This window comes from Battus philenor, unplaced genomic scaffold, assembly GCF_028537555.1.
Source record: "Battus philenor isolate CCGP_79_NKW_IND1 unplaced genomic scaffold, ilBatPhil1.0.hap1 SCAF_15, whole genome shotgun sequence".
Classification (NCBI taxonomy): domain Eukaryota; kingdom Metazoa; phylum Arthropoda; class Insecta; order Lepidoptera; family Papilionidae; genus Battus; species Battus philenor.
This window is the reverse complement of record NW_027181677.1, coordinates 4025772-4046894: the sequence shown is the minus strand read 5'-3', so window position 1 is coordinate 4046894 and position 21123 is coordinate 4025772. Positions and strand designations below refer to the sequence as shown.

The 21123-nt window shown below is 31.9% G+C and overlaps 1 protein-coding gene across 1 annotated transcript in view; it reads left to right on the top strand.

Annotated features, from left to right (window-relative positions):
* Positions 1-21123, top strand: part of LOC137918948 (kinesin-like protein unc-104) — a 122973-nt gene that overhangs the window by 74410 nt on the left and 27440 nt on the right. The window contains exons 4-12 of the mRNA XM_068761894.1: positions 4524-4606; positions 12066-12144; positions 12482-12642; positions 13249-13433; positions 14173-14284; positions 14828-14971; positions 17057-17220; positions 18119-18258; positions 20242-20376. Of these exons, the coding sequence (XP_068617995.1) occupies positions 4524-4606; positions 12066-12144; positions 12482-12642; positions 13249-13433; positions 14173-14284; positions 14828-14971; positions 17057-17220; positions 18119-18258; positions 20242-20376 (1203 nt within the window). The remainder of the gene's footprint in view (positions 1-4523; positions 4607-12065; positions 12145-12481; positions 12643-13248; positions 13434-14172; positions 14285-14827; positions 14972-17056; positions 17221-18118; positions 18259-20241; positions 20377-21123) is intronic.

Sequence of the window (21123 nt, the reverse complement as noted above, 5' to 3'; positions counted from 1 at the left end):
ACACCGAAAACTGATTATGTATGGCATAAAAATTCAATAAATGACCTAAAAAGTATGTTAGTAATAATATAAATATTAGCCGTATTAAATGGAAATAGTTTGACAAAAGCTTCCATCGTCGAATTATTCGCGTTAATGCTTCGCAATGGACACCCTCAGATCGGTACAGCCTTAGGCGATCGTCTAGCCGAGTGTTGACCTCATCACTTCAATCGTCTCGGTTATTTACCCTCGCCTCTGAATCGCTAACAAATTTAAGTAGAGTTCGTAAACCGGCTAAGCCCGGGGGATAAACTGAAAGAATTTTAAACTTTATTATAGTAACTAATTTGTTATATGGTGGTTTTAATTAATAAATTAAACTTTTGAGATTTAGTTATAGTTGATATAATTTGTATGGTGTTGAAAGGTTTTTTAAGAGCCGACTACGAGCGCGTAGACTAGGCGTTGGCAGCGAAGACCCGCTATCGTGGCGACTTTTGGTGGACCTTGGTGTTGCAGTGAGCGTCTATCTGCTGATATGATGACGATGATACCATTAATTATAAAAAAAATTGTCACAGTTTTGGTCGTTCTTTCAAAATATGCATGTTTACATAGAAAGATATAAAGTTTTCATAAAACTTTCATAACAGAATGAACAAAAAAAAATATAAAAAGCAGATGCTCTCCACCCAAAGCTTTTTTATTAGATTTTCCGAGTTGAGTCAATATTACAAAGGCTTTGTGTGTATCCCCTCGGCTTTACCGCGTGGGCGGTGCTATTTCCTGCAAAATAACAACAGAAAACTCACCTAAACGGGATGTGAGGGTTTCTACCATTGTACTCTGTTATCAAAGGGTTACAATCTGAAAATGTATTTCAATATTTTTATAGATGGTTTGTAATGTCTTTTTTTTCTTTACATGTGATAAGTGTAGGACCTCATACTGAGTAGAGATTTTATGTAACGTCTGTAATTAACTAGTGAAGGCTTATGGTTTAGTCACCGAATGTAATAAGAAATCCGTTTTGAATATAAATCGTAAAAAATGTGCATTCTTTAGACTTAGATTGTACTTTAAATAAGACATATAAACACACTTAGGCACATTAGAGTATTAATACTTTCATTGTGGAAACGTAAACATATTTTTTATGTTAAAGAGCAATGGAAGAGTAATGGATGGCTTAGACTTGTAGCTCCCTGGTTCGATTCTCGGAATACAGTCGTATATAATTCACACTTTGTGTATTAATTGTATAGGTTTACATTTATGGTATATCCCTCCATAGATATCTTTAGGGGAGGCCTATGGTTTGAAGTGAGCGTCTATAGTATAGTAGTATATATACACACATACATAACTATGTATATTTTTATATGTAAATATATACATAATTATATATGTGTACTTTTATATATAAGTGCATATATATATACATTTATATATATATATTCAGTGTTAGTTTTTATTGCATCGACGGTCGATAGTGAATTTTGTTCTAAGAAACTTTGTGTCGATGACCTCGACGGCGCCGTTTGTCGATACAAAGACTCGTTCATAGTCTGCAGTCTTTGTGTATTGCTTCCAATGTTGAACAGATAGATTTTATTTGTAATAAGAATTTATGATAGTCTTGTAATCGTTCGTCTGTTGAGACAAAGACCTCTGTTCAAAAATAGAAAGAGTGCTGTAATTTATTGGCCAGTACGAGGCATTTTATGTTTACGCTGTTGGGATTCCTTTTTTAAAATTACTTTACACTAATATGAACTTGTCTAAATCCGTGTTCATGTTCCATTCGCTTATATTTCATCCCAGCCGATGCGATTCGCCCAAGATTTTCTTCACTTCTATAAACAGCCGTTATCTTATTGATTTAAATTTCACATAAATATTAGCAGTCGTGCTGTGGGGGTGGAACCTCATAGAGGCATTTTTATTGTTAATACTTTTAAACTTTTAAGTATTTTGCGCTAGTTAGGTTTAACGAAGCAATAGAAAGGAAAACTCGGAGCTTCGCTGCAAGATCGTATCAGAAATGAGGAGATTTAGGAGAAGTATTTCTCGTCTCGAAATGGCAGTAGGCAGGGCACATTGTTCGCCAAGCGATAGCCTTGAAGGCCTAAAAGGTTTTTGAATGGCGACCATGAGTCGGTAAACGCGGCATGTGTGGTCTCCACCAGTTGGATCGACGGCATAACTAAGGTCCCGGAAAGTCGTTGGATACGGACAGCGCAAGACATCGTGTCGTCCTATGTTTTGCAGTTAGTTAATAAATGCCCGTAATTCTTGACACATAATAGCTTATAAGCAATACCGTAGATCTAATTTTTCCAGTTTCATTTTGTCGTAAACTCCTGTGCACCGTAAATTCTGTTTATAGTGGAAGAAGACTAGGTAATGCGATCTCTGTGCGCTCGTTCGATGCAGCCGCTGCAATAGCGGATTGCATTGATGACTCATAAAAACATAAAGCCGCGACTTAATGCCACGCGGAAGCGGGTTGAAAATATTTATTATTTTATTGTTCTTTTGTAATTACATGGGATTTTGAGAATTCACTATATAGCTCATTGTTGATAAATACGTTTATGATACTCATCATAAGTTTTATAGAAAAAAAATACAAATTATTTTCAGCACTGAAATAAGATATACCGTAATAAATTACAGATAATAAAAAATAAGGGAACTGATTCTTCGTTTAATTAGCGTCTTCGGATGATCTCAACAAAGTCGACTGTCGACTTGTTCGTGTTTGTTCTTGGTCTCCACTCCAGAATCCTAAGTGTCCAGTGACATCTTTTGGGGCTTACAGCAATGAAAGAAACTATAGATATATTTTTAAAAATACTATTGAATAATACAAAAGCATCTAATTATGATTTCTTTGAAAATTGAAACAGTGATGATAGAAATGATTATTTTATTGATTTTAAAATCGCTAAGCATGGTACTCTGTATCAGGTCACATGTGAAAACCTTTAGCTTCTTCACCTGCACGTCGTTTCGCGGCGCGTCGTCGGTCGATACGTCGCGACGGACCGTCGGCAAGCGCCCTCCCGACACCTTACCTCCTCCATTACGCACACAAACATAACTTCTATCCTTTATTACGACTGACAGAGTACCTCCTTCGTTATACATACATACATAGCTTTGTGTGAGCTCTTAAGCACCACTCCCAACTTGAGATGTTCGTCTGAAGCACTCTAAAGTAAAGGTTGCTAATGATAATTTTATGCTAGGGTTACTCTTGCCCGATTATGGCAGAGCCGAATGATTGCTACAAACGAAATTTGAAAATAATTGAAATATGTTTATTGGGAAAGAGACAGCTAATTATATGTTAAAGGGAAAGTTAAACTAATAGCTAATTTATGTTAAAGAAAGAATCGATCTGATCTAATTTTGCATTAAAAAGTAAGCTCTACAAATTTTTGATTAAAAGGATTAAAAGGACAGTTCTGGTAGTTTTTCGTTAAAGTAACAGTTCCACTAATTTATCGTTAAAGGGTCAGTTCTACTAATTTTACTTTAAATGGACAGTTCAGCTAATTTTTCGTTAAAGGGTCAGCTTTACTAATTTTAGGTTAAAGGGTTAGTCCTTTTGACTTTACGTGTAAGAGTCAGTCTTACTATTTTTTTGCTAAATCGGTAGTGTAATTAACTAATTCCTCATTTAAGGTACAGTTCCACTAATTTTACTTTAACAGTAGTCTACCAAATTTTACGTAATAAAATAGTTTCTAAGGTGATAAAGATGGTATGATTTGCTTTAAATCTGTTTGCTGATTGTTAATAATAATAAATCTTTAAAAATAACAAGTTTTAATATTAATACCTTATCTCTTGTACAAGGGGTGGCCAAACTTCACGATAATCCGAGACATTTTTTAAAATTTGAAATTTTTGTGCAGCCTTTGTCAAATATGTATTTAAAAGCAAAAGAGTAATATTTTTTTTACATGAATTACATTTATTGCCAACATAAATAAAGGTTCACAATACGAGTATTTGTTGCATATTGTAACTAGTACTTCATAACATATGAAAACCAACGAAATAACAACATCTTTGAAATATTTATGCACAAAAATTAAACAGGAACTCGGATATTTTTACGGATATATGAGAGCCACAAATAATCATTCAATAAGTCGCATTTGAGGCGTAGGTTTTCCTGTATTCTCCAGTAAATACGAAAATTGTCATTCAGTACTAAAAAGTTAGAAATGCGACCAGTGACGATAGGATCGTACGTGATTCAGTAAACATACAGTGTTCGATATTTATTTTGTTTAATTTATAATGTATTTACATATACAATTTGGTTTGGCTATAGTTGACTTTTCAAGAATTTGATTGTAAAGGAAAATATTGTAAAAAAACGAGCATATTTTGTGAATGGTGTTTGACATCCGCATTAGGACCGTGGTGTGAATTCTAAACAGACAGACGCTGAAAGAAGACTTGTATTCATATGTGTGATTAGACGAGAAGTTAACACTAGTGTTTGTATTTATTTGTTTCAGTGATAGTGAATCCGAAACTGCCGCCGGGCCACAAGGAGGCGGCTAAAAGCTTCAACTTCGATTTTTCGTACTGGTCACACAATGTAAGTATTTAAAAAATATATTAATTTCATTCTCATTGTTCACTTAGTTTTCGAGTTGAGATTAAGCCTTTTGGCTTTACTTTATGGAAGTATATAGACAAATTCAATTGTCTACAATTGACGCTGTTAAAATAGTGTATTATCATTTACTACTTCTTTGTAATTTATTTATATATTTACCCTTTATAGTACACTGGATATAAAAATAAATTAGATGAAATAGGCAAAATATGAAGTACAAAGGGCGGTCTTTTCGCAAACAGTTTCGTTGTGGTTCCCGGTACGAAATACCTTATATACCTGTTGGTACGTATTTAAGCGCAAGAGTATACATAACTTGAAACTATTTAAAAACTACCTTAAATCTTTGTCTTTTAGTAATGTATATAGTGCCACTGACCCCAATGTCCTGTTTGGTTGTCTAAATTATCTATGTTAACCACACAAAAAAATTAAGTTAGGCATATAAAATAATCCAAAATCGATAACTAAGGGTTTTTTTATTGAGTGAGTTTTATTGAGTTTTTTAATTGAGTAATAGAAAAATTCAATTACTATGGATGTATAGAGTTTCACCAAATATAGCAATAAACAAAAACTAAATAATTATGCTAAAAATTTTAATAAATAAGCGGGACTTACAACAATAGCTTAGAACAATAAGTATATACAGGAATCAGAAAATAAAACTAAAGCTATTTGGAACGTTGTAAACAATACAAAATTCAACTACCCATAGGAATACATTTGTCAAATAAATTTAAATGGGCAATTGATACGCGATACCCAAGCCATTGTTGAGGCTTTTAATAACTTTTTCACTGAATAAATTAATTTATGAATACACCGCATACTTTTAACAATAATTTTACAGCCTTTAAAGACAATGTTTATGACTCTTAATTCCATATTCTCCATCCATTAATCTTAGAAATAAAAGTACCAGGATAATGAAGCGTAATTGTCTATATCTAGCTCCCATACTACGTCGCATCATTAATCTATGTATGGAAAAACGTATTTTTCTTGACAAGTTAAAAATAACCGTAATTAAACCTTTGTTTAAAAAAGATAATAGAGGCAATGTAAGGTCTTATAAGTCTATAGCACTTATTCCTATTTTTCCTAAAATTTTCGAGAAAGTAATTAACAAACAACTTCATAATTATTTGTAAAATAATAATATTCTCACAGTATAGCAAAAAGGCTTCAGAAAAAACAAAAACATCAATAAAGACGTCTACGAATTAATAAAATAAATAATAGTATATATAAAAGTACGCACGTTACGGCCCTGTTCATGGATATGTTGAAAGCTTTCGATTTTATTGATCATAGCGTATTATTAAAGAGCACGAAACATGAGGAATACGAGAAAACAACCTAAATTTAAATCGTACTTAATAGAGAAGAGACAAGTAACAAATATTAACACTGTGTCCCAACACTAAATGCGAAACTACGCTTTAGGTCCGAGCTAACACAATCAAATATGGAATACCACAGGGCAGTTTTAAAAGTCCACTACTTTTTTAATGTACATAAATGATATGACGAAAGCCATAAATCATCCAGTAGTTTTATTTTTTGACCATAGTACTGCTAAATTTAAAAATAGGAACATCTATACTTTTGAACATGTTCTTGATGAATCTTTAGGAACAATAGTCAAATGACTTAAAATAATAATCGATTAATGAATTTGAAGAAAACTGTGTTTATGAACTTTCGACATCCACTAAATAATAATGAAGTAAACCAGTTAAATTAATGACTAAATTATAACTGAACTAAGATGACTAAATTTTTAGGACTTCACCTTGACTCCATCTATTACAAAATTGAGCCAATTCTCATATGCGCTATACATGCTCCGAAAATCAAATATTTCAACACATTTAACGTCCTAATATTGGCTCGTATCATCCGCATTGCGATATTGCATAATGTTTTGGGGTAACTATACATGTAAAACTGACATCTATAAGTAAAAAAGAGGTATCTGAAATCTTTTGTTCTTCGAGTAAGTAACTATTACTAATGATTGGTTACTGTATCACATATATATAACATAGAGAGTCATAACTTAATAAAGGCTCATTCCGACATCAATTAAGAAAAAAAAAAACGAGCTACCATTCCGGGTAAGAAAAGGTTAAGGTTTCGTCTCGTTAGTTTAAAGCATAAAAAACTTTGCCGTTAAATTACGAATAAATATTATTTAGTTTAGTTGGTAGACGACATGTGTTTCGGTTAGCTCGGGCTTTTCGCAATCGATGAGAGTGCAGTCAACGTCCGCCCACGCCGCGTGGATCGTATTTCCGGTCCCGACGGGAGGTAGATGGAGAACTTAATAGAAATGCTGAATGTTCGCTGTTGTTGTTTGTTCGCAAGTTGCTGATTGTATCTCTCAGATTACATTAACTATATTGTTTTGATAGGAATAATAAATTATGTTTTCCTACCTACCATAATCTTGAAAACTTTGTAAGAAATGGCGGATTTATTATGATAGATAATTCGTCTTCGTAAATCAGAGCCGTTGGAAACTGCCTGCATCCAACATCTTGTAACGACTTTAACAAGATCGTCTCACGTTGCGTCTTATGATCCGTAGTGTTTAGAACCGTAGAAACTTAAGCGCTCGGCGACCAACTGTTCAGCACACTATGTGGCCTGCCTATTGCCACTTGAACTTGCTAATCCCCTGGGCTATGTCAGTAACTTCGAGTCTTTTCACTCGAGCATTCCCTTCTTCATGGTCCGTTAAGCGACTGAGATTACAGTAATATATTAAACAAATATATTTTTGAAAGAATTGCAGAGCTTTAACTTGATAGTAAGTCATGGTGCTCCTAATTCTATAATATAATGTTATGTGGAACATTGCACGTGTGCTGTACAGGTCATATTATTTAAGTAATTTCACAAGATACCTCGCCTTCAAAGCGTAAGACAATAATGTCTACGAAAACAATTTCAAATGAATTATAGCATTAGTAAATTTTATAAATAACATTTTACTGTCATTTATTAAGGTAGCAACAGTCCGTTAGCATTAAAAATGCAGTAAAACATATTTATCTTCATTACCATTGGAATCGTTTGAAAGCAGGAAATTGATCATAATGTCGAGTGAGTTAAAGGCATATTTTCAAACACAATAGATATGACAGCGGACAAGTGATTCAGTGAATTATTAATGCGAAGGGCCTGTCTATATGAAATAATGAACCAACTGTGTTACGGATACTATTTTAATTTTAATAATTTATTATTATTTTTAATCTACCTCACAGCGCGCGGTAAATATTGCCGCTGGGGTCTTTAGGTTATAGAGTTGAGACCACAGACGAGCAAATGCAGCGCAAGACGACCGAACAAAGATATACGTTTGATATGTCGCTCTCTATTGCGAATTTATATGAAAGGCCTGTATCAAACAATGAACATCCTGTGGCTAAATGGAAAAAATCAGTTTTAATTTTAATGTTTCATCGCAAATATTTTAATTCATTAGGCCATTTAAGTCTTTTTTGAAACAAAGATTTGCTACGATTATAGACGGACGGTATGCTGACAAAGGAAGCTAGTTATTAATTACGTTAAAGCAGTTAGTTTTGTCAATATAAGCTTAAATAGTTATACAGTGTAATGACCTTTATTACAAAGCGTTATAAGTGCAAAATCTTGTAATAGTTTTAAAAATGGATGGACTTTTTAGAGGGTTGTACGGGGGCGTCATCACATGTCGCTTCGAGATTAATAATTATAAAGTTATTGGTTCAGATATGTGTGCCCATCGAATATTAATACGGTAGTAACAATTTTAACTTAAAGGCCATGTTAGTAACGGATTAGCAATTTACACAATTTTAAGATAACACAGATTCAAAAATTACTTTCACTTTTTATAAATATATAAATAACTTCCTTTTTATATCTACATTTATTATGAAGGATTTTAATTTGAATATGGCACCCTCGTACCTTTAGAAAGCGAGCAGATACAAATATAAAACATAATATAGACAAACTGAGAATATATATTTTAATTAAACAGTAACATAGCTGTTAAGATGTAGGAAAGCCTATAATACTATTTACTAAACCTATAGATAGGTCGTTTTAGGTTTCTTTTTTCGCTTGTAGGAAAAATATTGACCTCAGTCTCAACTGATGTTAAGAGATGACAAGGTCTACAACGGTACATACTAGATGAAATCTATTTACTCTTTTCTTGAAAACTCTTAAGTTATAGTTGCCTGGTAGGTTGTTCCACTTCTTGGCTGTCCACACTATAAAAGTAGTAGCGAAAGGCTTAGCACGGGTGGAAGGGACTCCAACCGTGTACGGATGTCGTGAATCCGTGCGTCTTGTTGTCCGATGGTAGGAAGAGGTTGGGGAAATGTTTGGTGTAAATCCGACTCACACTTTCCAAAATGCAGTCTATAGGATACCGATAAAGTGGCAACTTTTCGCCGATGCTCCAAGCTTTGAAGCTTAGTGTTCACCAAAGCATTGTTACCAATCAGCCTCTTGGATCGTCTCTATGGAATTCATAGATTAAAGCTGGTACTTCGCCGATCTATCCCATAGGTGGCTACAGTATTCTACACATGAACGAGAGCAAAAGATGTGTATTTTTATTGATTGCCTTATCGCTTCGGGTCAGGCACATTCCACGGGGATGTCTTCCTTCACTCTAAAATTTACGTAATTCGTTGTAGATATTTTACTTATTAATTACATAAATTTACGTTAAAATGGCTAAATATATAAATTTTAAAGGCAAAACTTTCTCAACTTTCCCGTATTAAATAGTATTGTTGTTTTAAAGCAACTTTGATATATTTATAAAATTCGTTACATGTCTTTCTGTGTCTGATTATATTTTTTCAAACAATTTTTTTTATAGAAATGTCAAGTTATTCAACAAACAAATACGTAATGTAATGTAAAACCTCAGCGTTCTGTAAAATATATTTTACATAGTTTGGCACGAATGTTTTAATAAAACAGTTTCATGAAATATTAACATTTTCCCGTCTAGAGTTCACAGAACCAAGTAAAAAATGCAGGATTTGTAAGTTTGTAGTCGGACAATGACAATTTTATCTAATTTATGTGTTGGATATTTGCCAATGAAGCACGAAGGACTCTTTCAAGCTTTTTAAAATTATACTACAAAGGTTTGTTCTATGCAATGATTATGTATTCGAAATTTAATTTAAAGATTAAAAATATTTATTAACATTTATATGTTGCCATATGAATTAATTGTATGAGGCAAGAGAAATAGCTCGTACTCTATTAACTGTTTTTATCTTTTTATCCAATTGTCGTCATTAATTGTGCATGTGAGAACAAAATATTTTTTCATATGCATGTAGACATTTGTAAATATTATATGTTGATTGTCTATAATGATATTTGAATTTTTTATTTTCTCAAGTCAAATTTCAAATTTCATTTCAATTTTTTTTTAATTCTCAATGTTACTTATCACTGATATTTGATATTTATACGTATAATATGTTAGGTTTTAATTTTATTAAATGTTAATTAAATTTACTTTGTATTTAAACACGTGGTTATAGATTTTCATGCTAAATTAGTTGTTAATCATGACATTAGCGTGACCGCCCATTTTTGACGGCGGCCATATTGGATTTAGCCGCAACAGGATTATAGGATTGGCTATCTGTGGCCCACGCTGATGTATAAGGCTTCTGTATCGAACCACATAGTTGTTACGCTATTCGCATTCATTTCCGTTATTTTTTCAATAGTTTGCAAAGGTAATACCCATTATTAAATTAATAAAATACTTCTTACTTTTATTTACTTCATGTTGAAGGAACTTTTAATTTTGCAATGTTTAAAATCAAAGTTTTATTATTTTACATTATATATTTAGGGAAAATTTTACAAATATCGAAAGATATTTAATACGTTTCGTCGTACCATCGTTGTCACTTCGTATTTATAAAAATATATTTCTTAAAAGTTAACGAAAAATTTTTTTCCATATTTTACGAATTATATAAAACTAATATATCTTAACTTCATTTTAAAATGTTAGATTTTTTAGTATTGAAAAGATATACGATATATAGAACAAATATACGATTAGAATGAATGTCCAGCCGTCGACTTCCAACGGGTTTAATGATGATAATGAACGAACTATAAGTTCTAATTAATTAAATAGGATTCAGTCTAAACATATACTTCCCAAAGCTAGGCTTTCGAGTGGTGAGTCAAGCTTCTTTATTTTAAAGAGTACAAGGATAGATACTAATCGTTTTTAGTAATTTATATCCACAAATCCAGTGATAGCTGAAAATGCCAACAAGTAACAGCACGTGTTAACGCCAAACAATTACTTTAAATTAGAAAACGTCATGACATTTTTCATTGCTTTATTTTATTATTAGTTTCGTTTTTCATTGCTTTATTTTATTATTAGTTTCGTGCTTAGTATTTTATTACATTAATTATTTCGATTAAAATATTCCCGTTGCGTTCAAATGTAATTTGTAAATGTTTCAAAGACGAGAACAGGCTGCTTAATTTTGAAATTATAATTAAACAGTTCGCGAAACGGGTTAATTTATGCAAATTTTACGCGTGAATTGCTCTCACTAGGATAACATGGCTCCAGGGAATTATGAGATTAAGTGAGAATTATTTATAAGGTTTTTATATTTAAAGTTTATTTGAATAGTGAGATGTAACAAAGAATTACTACGTGGTGGCAGAAACTTTTAATTGACGTGAGTTATTTAAAAAGTTAAAAATGATCTTTAATGAGGTGCAAATGTATAGCCCATTTTCTGTTAATTTATGTATGGTACACCCTATTGAAAAATCAATGAGAAATAATAAATAACGTAATGATTACTATTTTGTACTGCCAGGCGTTACCGGCCTGTCGCATTGCCATAGAAAAAATGAATTAATGTGCAATATTTCAGAGTCATTACTCTATACAGGATGATTTGAAAGAGGAGTAAAGGCTTTTACTACTTACTATCACCGTGTCAAGAAAAGAAAATTCTTGAAAATTTGATTTGGTTTAGAAAGCGCGTTCGCATGGAAAACTGAAATAAATGGGCTAGTGAGACAGACAATTATACCCGTTTGTGTGAGAGAAAAAAAATTACACGAATGGCTTCGAATATAGATTCTTTATTAATTAATCTGCTAGTAACATATTAAAAAAGCATTAATAATAAAGAATGAAGAACTTTAGGATAATAAGCGAGAGTTGGTAAAAGCTGATGGGGGTATTTAAAAAAAAATATGTTTAAAATGTGTTCTATGAGTACCCGCTTTGGTACCTTGGCATTTATAAAATCAGTTTGTTATTGTTTGTGCCGAATAGGTTTTGTTTGCGCGACGTTTCCAGATGATAAATTATTACAGACTATTAAACGTAGCAATTTTGTTCCAGCCGAGTGACCCAGAGTTTTCTTCACAAATTATGGTATACAAAGACATTGGAGAGGAAATGTTGCAGCATGCTTTTGACGGTACATAGATTTCATTACTTTTTTTTAAATAATTGTGGTATGCAGAGCTCGCTTTTGGTTAACAGATAATGAATGTTATATGAATTACGTCAGATTTGATTTCTCATTGTTTTTATATTATAATGTCAGTTTAAGTTTAGTTCGTCACTAAAAATAATGGCTGGAAATAGATGATCTGTTATAACTCTTCGTCTAGCACTACCAATTTATATTATCTGTATTCGATATTACTTTGACCTCTTCCAACTAGTTTCACTGAGTATATATGGTGGAGGCCTATTTCCAGTAGTGGATGTTCTACAGGAACAGTAATGACAATAATGATGTTATTTCACAGGTTACAACATATGTATATTCGCGTACGGTCAAACCGGCGCTGGAAAATCATACACGATGATGGGCCGCGGCGAAGATGGTCAAGAGGGTATCATCCCTCAGATCTGTAAGGACCTCTTCCGTCGCATCCGACAGACCACTTCCGATGACCTCACATATTCCGTAAGCTATTTCGTTTTTTCAGAGATTCTTTAACAAATGTTAATTTTATCTGTTTTTTATTTACAATCTGTTTTGTATATACAAGTTTGATCAATTTTAGTTTTAATATTTCGTGGTTATAATTCAAAAAGCCGATTAAGGGTTAATTTTTTTAAAAGTGATGTTTAAATTTAAAGTTAAATTATTTTTAAAATATTTTTATGTTATATAATATATCTAATTATTATGAAAAAATACTTATTCAAATCTGTTTCATGTATTTAAATAATAAATATAAAAAATTTATAGTCATATTTTCATAAGAATATATGTGAAAATCTAACATTTAAAATTTATTACTTTCGTTAATTCCAAATCATACATATATGGAAATTAATGGTTTATGGAGATAGATTTTATTTTGAATCTGTAAAATGTGACCAATTTTAAATTTAATGTTTTAGTTAAGGCATAAAAAATCGTATGAAGTAGTAAACACAATAAATAAATAATGTGATCAAAAACAAAGATAAATGCACTGGCTGCGTTGATAGTGCATTACTTGCAAATTATTTAAATATTTCGTATAATTACGTATTTAATTGATATACTAACTGCTTGCTTTAGGTGGAAGTGTCATACATGGAGATATACTGCGAACGTGTTCGCGATCTGCTGAACCCCAAAAATAAGGGCAACCTTCGCGTGCGTGAGCACCCAGCACTTGGGCCTTACGTGGAGGACCTGAGCAAGCTTGCCGTCACCTCCTATCAGGATATTTACGATCTCATCGACGAGGGAAACAAGGCTAGGTACGTTTCGCAAAATATTTAAAGTTAACAAATCCTTTATGGGCATGGGTGTACGCATATGTAATAAAGTTTCTCGAGATATCTACGACCTTCCGTCTCTTAGTTTTAAACCTAATTCAAAACCTAAATTAAAAGTATCTTATTAAATAAATTTTATTATAGCGTTCAAGACTTTTTAGTTGATCGAAATGCGTAGAAATTGATGTGTGTTGTCATTTACACATTTGAGTTTGTAATGTACATATAAAAAAATTGTTAAATTTTATTTAAATGTGGTACTGTTGAATTTCTGGCCGACTCTTCTCAACAGATCAGCGTACTGAGCCGGTGTTTGCTTACTACTTATAGTTAAAATAATCGGCGATTCAATCAAAAAAAAAAAAAAATCAAAAGCGCGTGTAAGTGCCTGTTTGAATAAAGATATTTTGAATTATGGATTGGATTTAATTTTGAATTTACGTCAGCGTAAGTGAATTTTAAAACCGTGATTATTGAGGAGTTAAGTATAATTTGTTTAGTGTATACGAATATTTTGAAGTCTTGTTGGGTGGATTTTGGTTAAACCTGAAGAACGTTCAAATTTCTGCAAGATATTTTTACACTGTTAGTCGAAAATAAGAGGAGTCTCTGAAACGATAAGGAAGTATATTGTAAACAACAAAGTTGCTTGTGATGTGGGAAAATCAGAATCACTAATAATCGCGTTATATGTATCTTTTAATATGGCGCGTACTTGCAGGACCGTCGCGGCAACCAACATGAACGAGACATCGTCTCGCTCGCACGCCGTCTTTACGATATTCTTCACACAACAGCGTCACGATAAAACTACGAACCTTATGTCAGAGAAGGTAAGACCTTATTACTTTGTCTATAAAAGTTTCACTACTTTAAAATGAATATTACTATTTTATATTCGCTGGACAGTTAAAATAGCCTTTTTAATTCGCACTTTTGTAAGAAAGTGAAAGAGGCAGATAATTATATTAGGTGTTAATAATTGTATGAAAACTAAAGCTGTGATTACATGCGGATATTTTTTCTTCGTCAAAAATTGACGAGAATAAATATTAAAATATTTTACTGTTTATTTAGTTATATCGTGCTTGATGTTATGGTCGTAAACTAACAAATTAACCCTTGTAAATTAATTTTAGGTTACACAATTTAAATGTTTAAATAAAATTGGTGTATTAAATAATTTGCTACGGATGTCCATTGTTGGACATAGGCTTAAACCTTAGATTTCCAACAGGATTTGATAAAAGCGGTCTGCATTTGACGTCTTCACACAATCTTAACAAGGTCACCTGTCCACGTTATCGGCAGACTTCTTATTGCAGTTTAATATTGAAACAAAGTGACTTCTAGTTATTAAGTTTGTATGTATTTAGGTGTCAAAAATATCACTGGTCGATCTGGCCGGCTCTGAACGGGCCGACTCAACCGGCGCTAAGGGCACCCGTCTCAAAGAGGGCGCCAATATTAACAAATCTTTGACCACCCTCGGCAAAGTCATCTCTGCGTTGGCTGAAATCGTAAGTTAATTGTTTTTTACTTTTTTATACTAATAAAAGGTATATTTGATTATAGTATAAAATAATAAATGCGTGTACGGAATATTTGTTATCTATTATACGATAATTAGCGTGTCTTTGTCAATTTCGGATGTTAGACATGGCAGGAAGTTATTATTTATATTTCGTATAAATATATCATAATTATTTGCAGGCTATGATTAGGTATGTCTGGTCGACAAAATTTCTTATATTACACTAACTGCGAAATAAATATTAAAAATTTCAAATTATAAAACTTTAATAATTTAATAAAAAAGACCGATACAATAATCTACATGGATTGTTAGCCGAAGCGATTATAGCTCTTCGGAGTCCCGATTAGTATGTAGCGGCCCCAGCCGAGGCTCCCCCTCCGACTTTGCTACCTTAAAAGAGACCTTAGACTGGGCACCCTCTGCGTCTGAGTCTGAACCCGCGGAATCTTCAAATGCTACTCGGGCATCAGTTTAAGTCTAAAAAATACGAATTACGAACAAAGTGTAAACTTATAATAAAAGAAAAACATTCACTATTTACACAATTTAAGCTAACCTTCGATCAACACGCACAATCATCACCATCATCTATATTTATAATCATGGCTAACTTCGGCTAGACAATTCAACCATAGTATTAATTCATAACCTTTGTAAACTTTTACTGCGCCACTTCTACGGAAACGTAGTCGGTAAGTAATGTTTGAGCATAATACATAATACCGGACAATGCATTGTGTGTTTTCTAATGCCCATTTCATCACGCGGTGCTAATCCTAGCTTGCATTCACGCCCACAGATTATCTATCAATATTTAACAGATTAAAAATATTTTTTAATTAGTCTTTCTATGTATTATTATTAAAAAAAGACTATAACTTTTCAGAACATTCTCTGCCAGACATACTGATTAATTTATCAATAATATATAATAATATATTATATATAATTGTAACAAAAAATCAATCAAACATTATTAAATGTTATACATAGTGTTGTAACATTGCGTCTACTTTTGAGTTTAAATCTATTATTGTTTACTTAAAAATTACATTGATTAATAATTTAAATTTATTGATAATAAATATATTATTACATTACAAATTGCTTTATAAATTTCCGCCTGTGATTGCTAGCACTAAAGGCTTTCATCGTGGCTTAAAAAGAGCTTTTTATACAAAAGATAAAACAGAATTATAAATTTAATTAAAATGACTTATGAAGAAACATTTTGTCATTGATGTAAATGTCTATGCTGTAAAATTTTTCTTATGAATGATTAGGAAATATATCTGTATTATTATGTAATATTTAAGTATAATTTACTATTATTACAGGATATGTAGGATATATCTTTTTTAAGCACTAAAGTAGATTATAAACACTCGCTCTAGAATATTTCAATTTTATTAGTGTATAGTAAAAATTTAGTAATTTTTATTGACCACTAAAATTTTAATTACTTATTATTTTAAAAATAGAAAAATTTTGTAGATAGAATTTACTATATTCTAGTTACTATTTTATGCAATGGTTTTGCCTGTTGGAATATTTCAATCCAATTTTGGTATTATTTAATTCTAGTTATTTATTAAAATAGCTTATGCAATTTAGCTAGGTTTTATAATCTACGTTGCTTTTTGCAACTAAGTTATAATTGAAAGCCATGTTTAATTTATATAAAAAAGCACATAAGACGGATATAGAATATTTTGGCTAGCTGCTCAGAGGACATTCAGCTTGTATCGATAAAATGTTGTTTAATTTATTTAGGACAACTATTTGAGAATTGAATAGGACATGTTAATACTATGCCTAATAGGCATAAATAATTTATTTAATGAGAGCTGGCGACATTATTTGAAAGATATGGATGCCAACTTTTATCATTTTACGCAGAGTTAAATTTGTACATGTTCTACAGATCCTAAAACTTAATAACTCTGCATTTATAGTTTAAAGCAATGTAAAAGAGAGTTAGGCTGCTTCTATTCAGCTCTTGTATTATGCGTTGGACGCCAAAATAGTTCCTATTAGTACACTTGTTAATATTAACGGCGTAACATAGGCATCGAAGAGCAAGAAGTCGAAGAAAGCAGACTTCATACCGTACCGTGACTCCGTGCTCACCTGGCTGTTGCGAGAGAATCTTGGTGGTAACTCCAAGACGGCCATGATTGCAGCCATCTCCCCTGCAGACATTAACTACGACGAAACCCTCAGCACGCTAAGGTAAGTTTGATTAAAAAAAATAAAAAGTAAAATAGTCAAATTACGCAAATACTGTTATAAGGGGTACCGGAAAGTGATAACCCTTTCTTAAGTTAAATTTACACGACTATATTTTTCACAAGTTTTTATTTCAAACTAACAATATATTTACCGTCGTTATGAACAACCTTTTGCCATATAGTATACAAATTTTCAGTGTCGGAGCGTTAAAAATCAATCGGTTTTTCTGAATAATATGTCGAAAGAAACGACATAACTCTCCGATCCCCCTGATATATTTGAATTTGAATAAATGGGCTTTAGACTAGCGTATTGTTAGTAATTTTTTTACCCTTAGTGAAAGGTTAATTAAATTAGAATTCTAGTATTTCTAGAATTAGCGGCATTATCAAATAATACAATCAGAATATAATTTTATCAATACTGGCTGTCTCGACTGGTTTTGTACTATTAAAAGTTGATCTGACACTGTATAATAGAAAAAATATACAAATGGAATGGGTTTCAAAGAGATCATTTAATTAATTGATTTATTGTCTTGACAATGAAATGCTATCAGTTACAAAAATAGTTTTCTATTTCATACGCAGCAACACAAGTAACAATGTGATAATATTATCATTGTAATGATTTTTATAGGCCAGTTATTTAATTACACAATATTTATTTTGTATCGATGGGTCGTGAAATGTCGAATGTTTTGCATGTCGGAATAGGTGTTTTAATTTACTCTGTAGTTAATATGAGAATAAAAGATATGTATGTCTAGCCTTTCTCAAGTTTTGTACTTGGCAATACCTTTGGAAAATTTTATTTATTTATACAGATCATATTATCATATACTTATTTCACAAAAGTTAACGTCGTATTTAATTTAAATAACTCAATATCCTGCCAGATATGCTGACCGAGCTAAGCAGATTGTCTGCAAGGCTGTCGTCAACGAGGACGCCAACGCGAAACTTATTCGTGAGCTCAAAGAGGAGATCCTCAAACTGCGCGAACTACTCAAAGCCGAAGGAATCGACGTGGAAGAAGGTAAGTCAAAACTGTTTGTTACAACGCCACCAAGAATGTTAGGCCGCTTAGACGTCATGTGAACCGATAGATTGTCATGTACCTAATCCCATAGAATGTAATTACGCTAGAAGAGACGACATAACGCCACAAAGTTCTTTTTAAATAATCAAAAACCAACTTCCTGATACTAAATCTTAACTTTTGTTTCAAAAATCCAACCGATCTAGGACCGGATGGTAGAGTCGTTTATGAAAAGAAAGAACCTCCTACCAGTAAGTAATATTATTAAAAAGAGGCTTGCGCATTGCATATGTACACCCCACCTGTACGCTTGGCCTCCTCGAGGGTTGCCAGATCCGAAAATATATTTATATGTTTTGGTCATTATCCTGGCAGCCCGACACTCGAAAAAAAAATGAGCAATTTTGCACCCTTATTCCAGTGCTTGTGGCGTTGTAGGATTAAATATAGTATATATAAATCACTTCACAATTAAATAAATATTATGGAGTGAGTCGTTATATAAGTTATAAATATACATTCTATATTATGCGCTTACGTCATATTGTTTTGGTGTTGGTATCGTTACATATACATATATAGATTCGATGTGATATTTCGTATTCTGTTAGTGGAAACGCTGAGCATTTTAGCTTTTTTAAGCAGCTTCAAAAATTTCATACAGCCAATGCCTATAAACATTTTTAATTTTATATTTATGTATTGCCATGTGAAGAAATGCTCAGTTATTTTTACTGAAGTAATACCGTCCGCGGCCGTTAATATGTTGACATTGGCCAATTGTTAAACAAGACTTAAAAATTATAACCAAAAAAAGGAAATTATCTTCGATTTGAGGTCGCGGACGGATGTACGTACGTATCAATGTGTTGCTATAATAAAAAAGCTTCGCAGCTTTCCTCGAGCATCTGCATGTATCTCGTACATTTTACAAAATTAATCAATTATTTTTTATTATATATTCCATGCTAATAAAATATCCGAATTGATAACAATGGTTACTATAGCCATAAGGTACTTTAAAAAAATTAAATGTGAGAGTAATATAATTTTAAAACAATAATTTTTTTTGAAAATGATTGATAGATTAAATTTTTTGTACTTTACAGTTTCTATTACTTTTTATTTTTATTTAAAAAACGTAAAAATGTGTGGTTACGTGTAAGTTAGGTAATTATTGTTAGTTTAAAAACTGTCTGACAACTGCCGTCTAAAGATGCAAGGTGTTGGTTCATTTTACACCCCACTTGAAGGGTTAAGGTAGCAAAACTACAGGCTATATATATTTCAATTGTCACTTTTGTTATTTTTCCTTAGCGGTTGCCTATGAAAAATTGTTGGATGCAGCGTTATGATTTATTTGCTCTATGTGTTATCATCTATTATAAATTACTTTCAATTTTAGATTTGTTTTTAACAATATTTAAACTATTTTGATGCGTCAAAAAATATATGCCAAAGTATTATTAGATATATTGAACTGTCTATTATAGTTAAAGCCAGGCCTTTTTTGTGGAGCAGATTTCGAAAGTATGGAAAATAAAATTAATTTTGAAATTTAATAAATTCAGTAAAATTATTTCATTTCGCAAGCCATAATGTTATTGAACAATAATAAAACAATTTACTTCGTTTTTTCTTCACAACACAAGGGGGGGCTCTAAAAATTATTGACTTTTTTGAGAATTATGTTCCCAAAAAAAAATTAATAAAAAGGCGTGGTCATATACAAAATACGATTAAAGGCCTTGCCTCTAATAAATTCTAGATCTACTATAGATATTGATTTTTTTTGTATTTCATTAGTATTTTTACTATAAAAACTTTTTAAAAAAGGTTTTTAAAAACTAGGTGGAAAATCCACACATGATGAAAAATTAAAAAAAAATCAAAAGTCATTTCAGTAGTGTTTGTAGTTAAAGTGCATCTGGTAGAGATTCCTGTTGTTTTTGTCGCTACGATAAACACAATGTCCTATAGCAGGAGAGGAGAATACGTCACCAGCTCGCAAGAAAAGCGAAGAGGCTGTGCTTTCGCCGAAGCTGTCCCGGGCCGCCACGACCATCGCCGAGGAAGCCGTCGATCAACTGCAGGCTTCTGAGAAACTTATCGCCGGTGTGTAAATTGTGTCATATTATAAGCTAAAATCTGACATATTTCATCTTACGCTTAGTCCGTTAGTGTGATTTAATAATAGTTTTTTTTTAATTCTTTTTTATTTCAGCGTTTTAAATTGTCTTCATATAAAACTGTATTTAGTAGCCAATATCGTGGGTTCTCAAGATAGCCTTTGTGCTTTAGTACCTTAAAAGAGGTTTTAAGTTTGTTTTAAGCCCTCTACATCCAGCTCCTTTGACCCCCGGATTCTGCTTATTCCACTCTCTTAATCTTTTTAAAAATAAGATCAAATGGTGACTTCGACGTTTGCACATTAATTAGATTTTTGTTAAATAGCATAAATAACAAATTGTTATATTTGGATCAGTCTTAAGTACAAGTAATAACATGTTTTCTTACAAAAAGTCCAGTTGACCTTTGAATTGATATCTTGCTAAACTTGTTATACGTCGATCTTTGCTTAAAGGTGTTAAAAGTTTTTTGAGTCATTGCTTATCTTTTTACAATATACTACAATGCAATGTCTCTGAATTATCATATAATAAATTTAATAAGTTTCATAAAGAAAGACAAGCGCTCATTGTTAACGAAGTTTCGAGATCATCGTAGACGGGTATTTTTTTGTGATGACTTCGACTATTTCCTCAATACAGTAACAGACTTATTCATTATTTTAACTTTAAAAAAAATTGCTCTGTAATATAACTTTGATAAAATTTTTTTTGTTTAATTCACATGTCACAT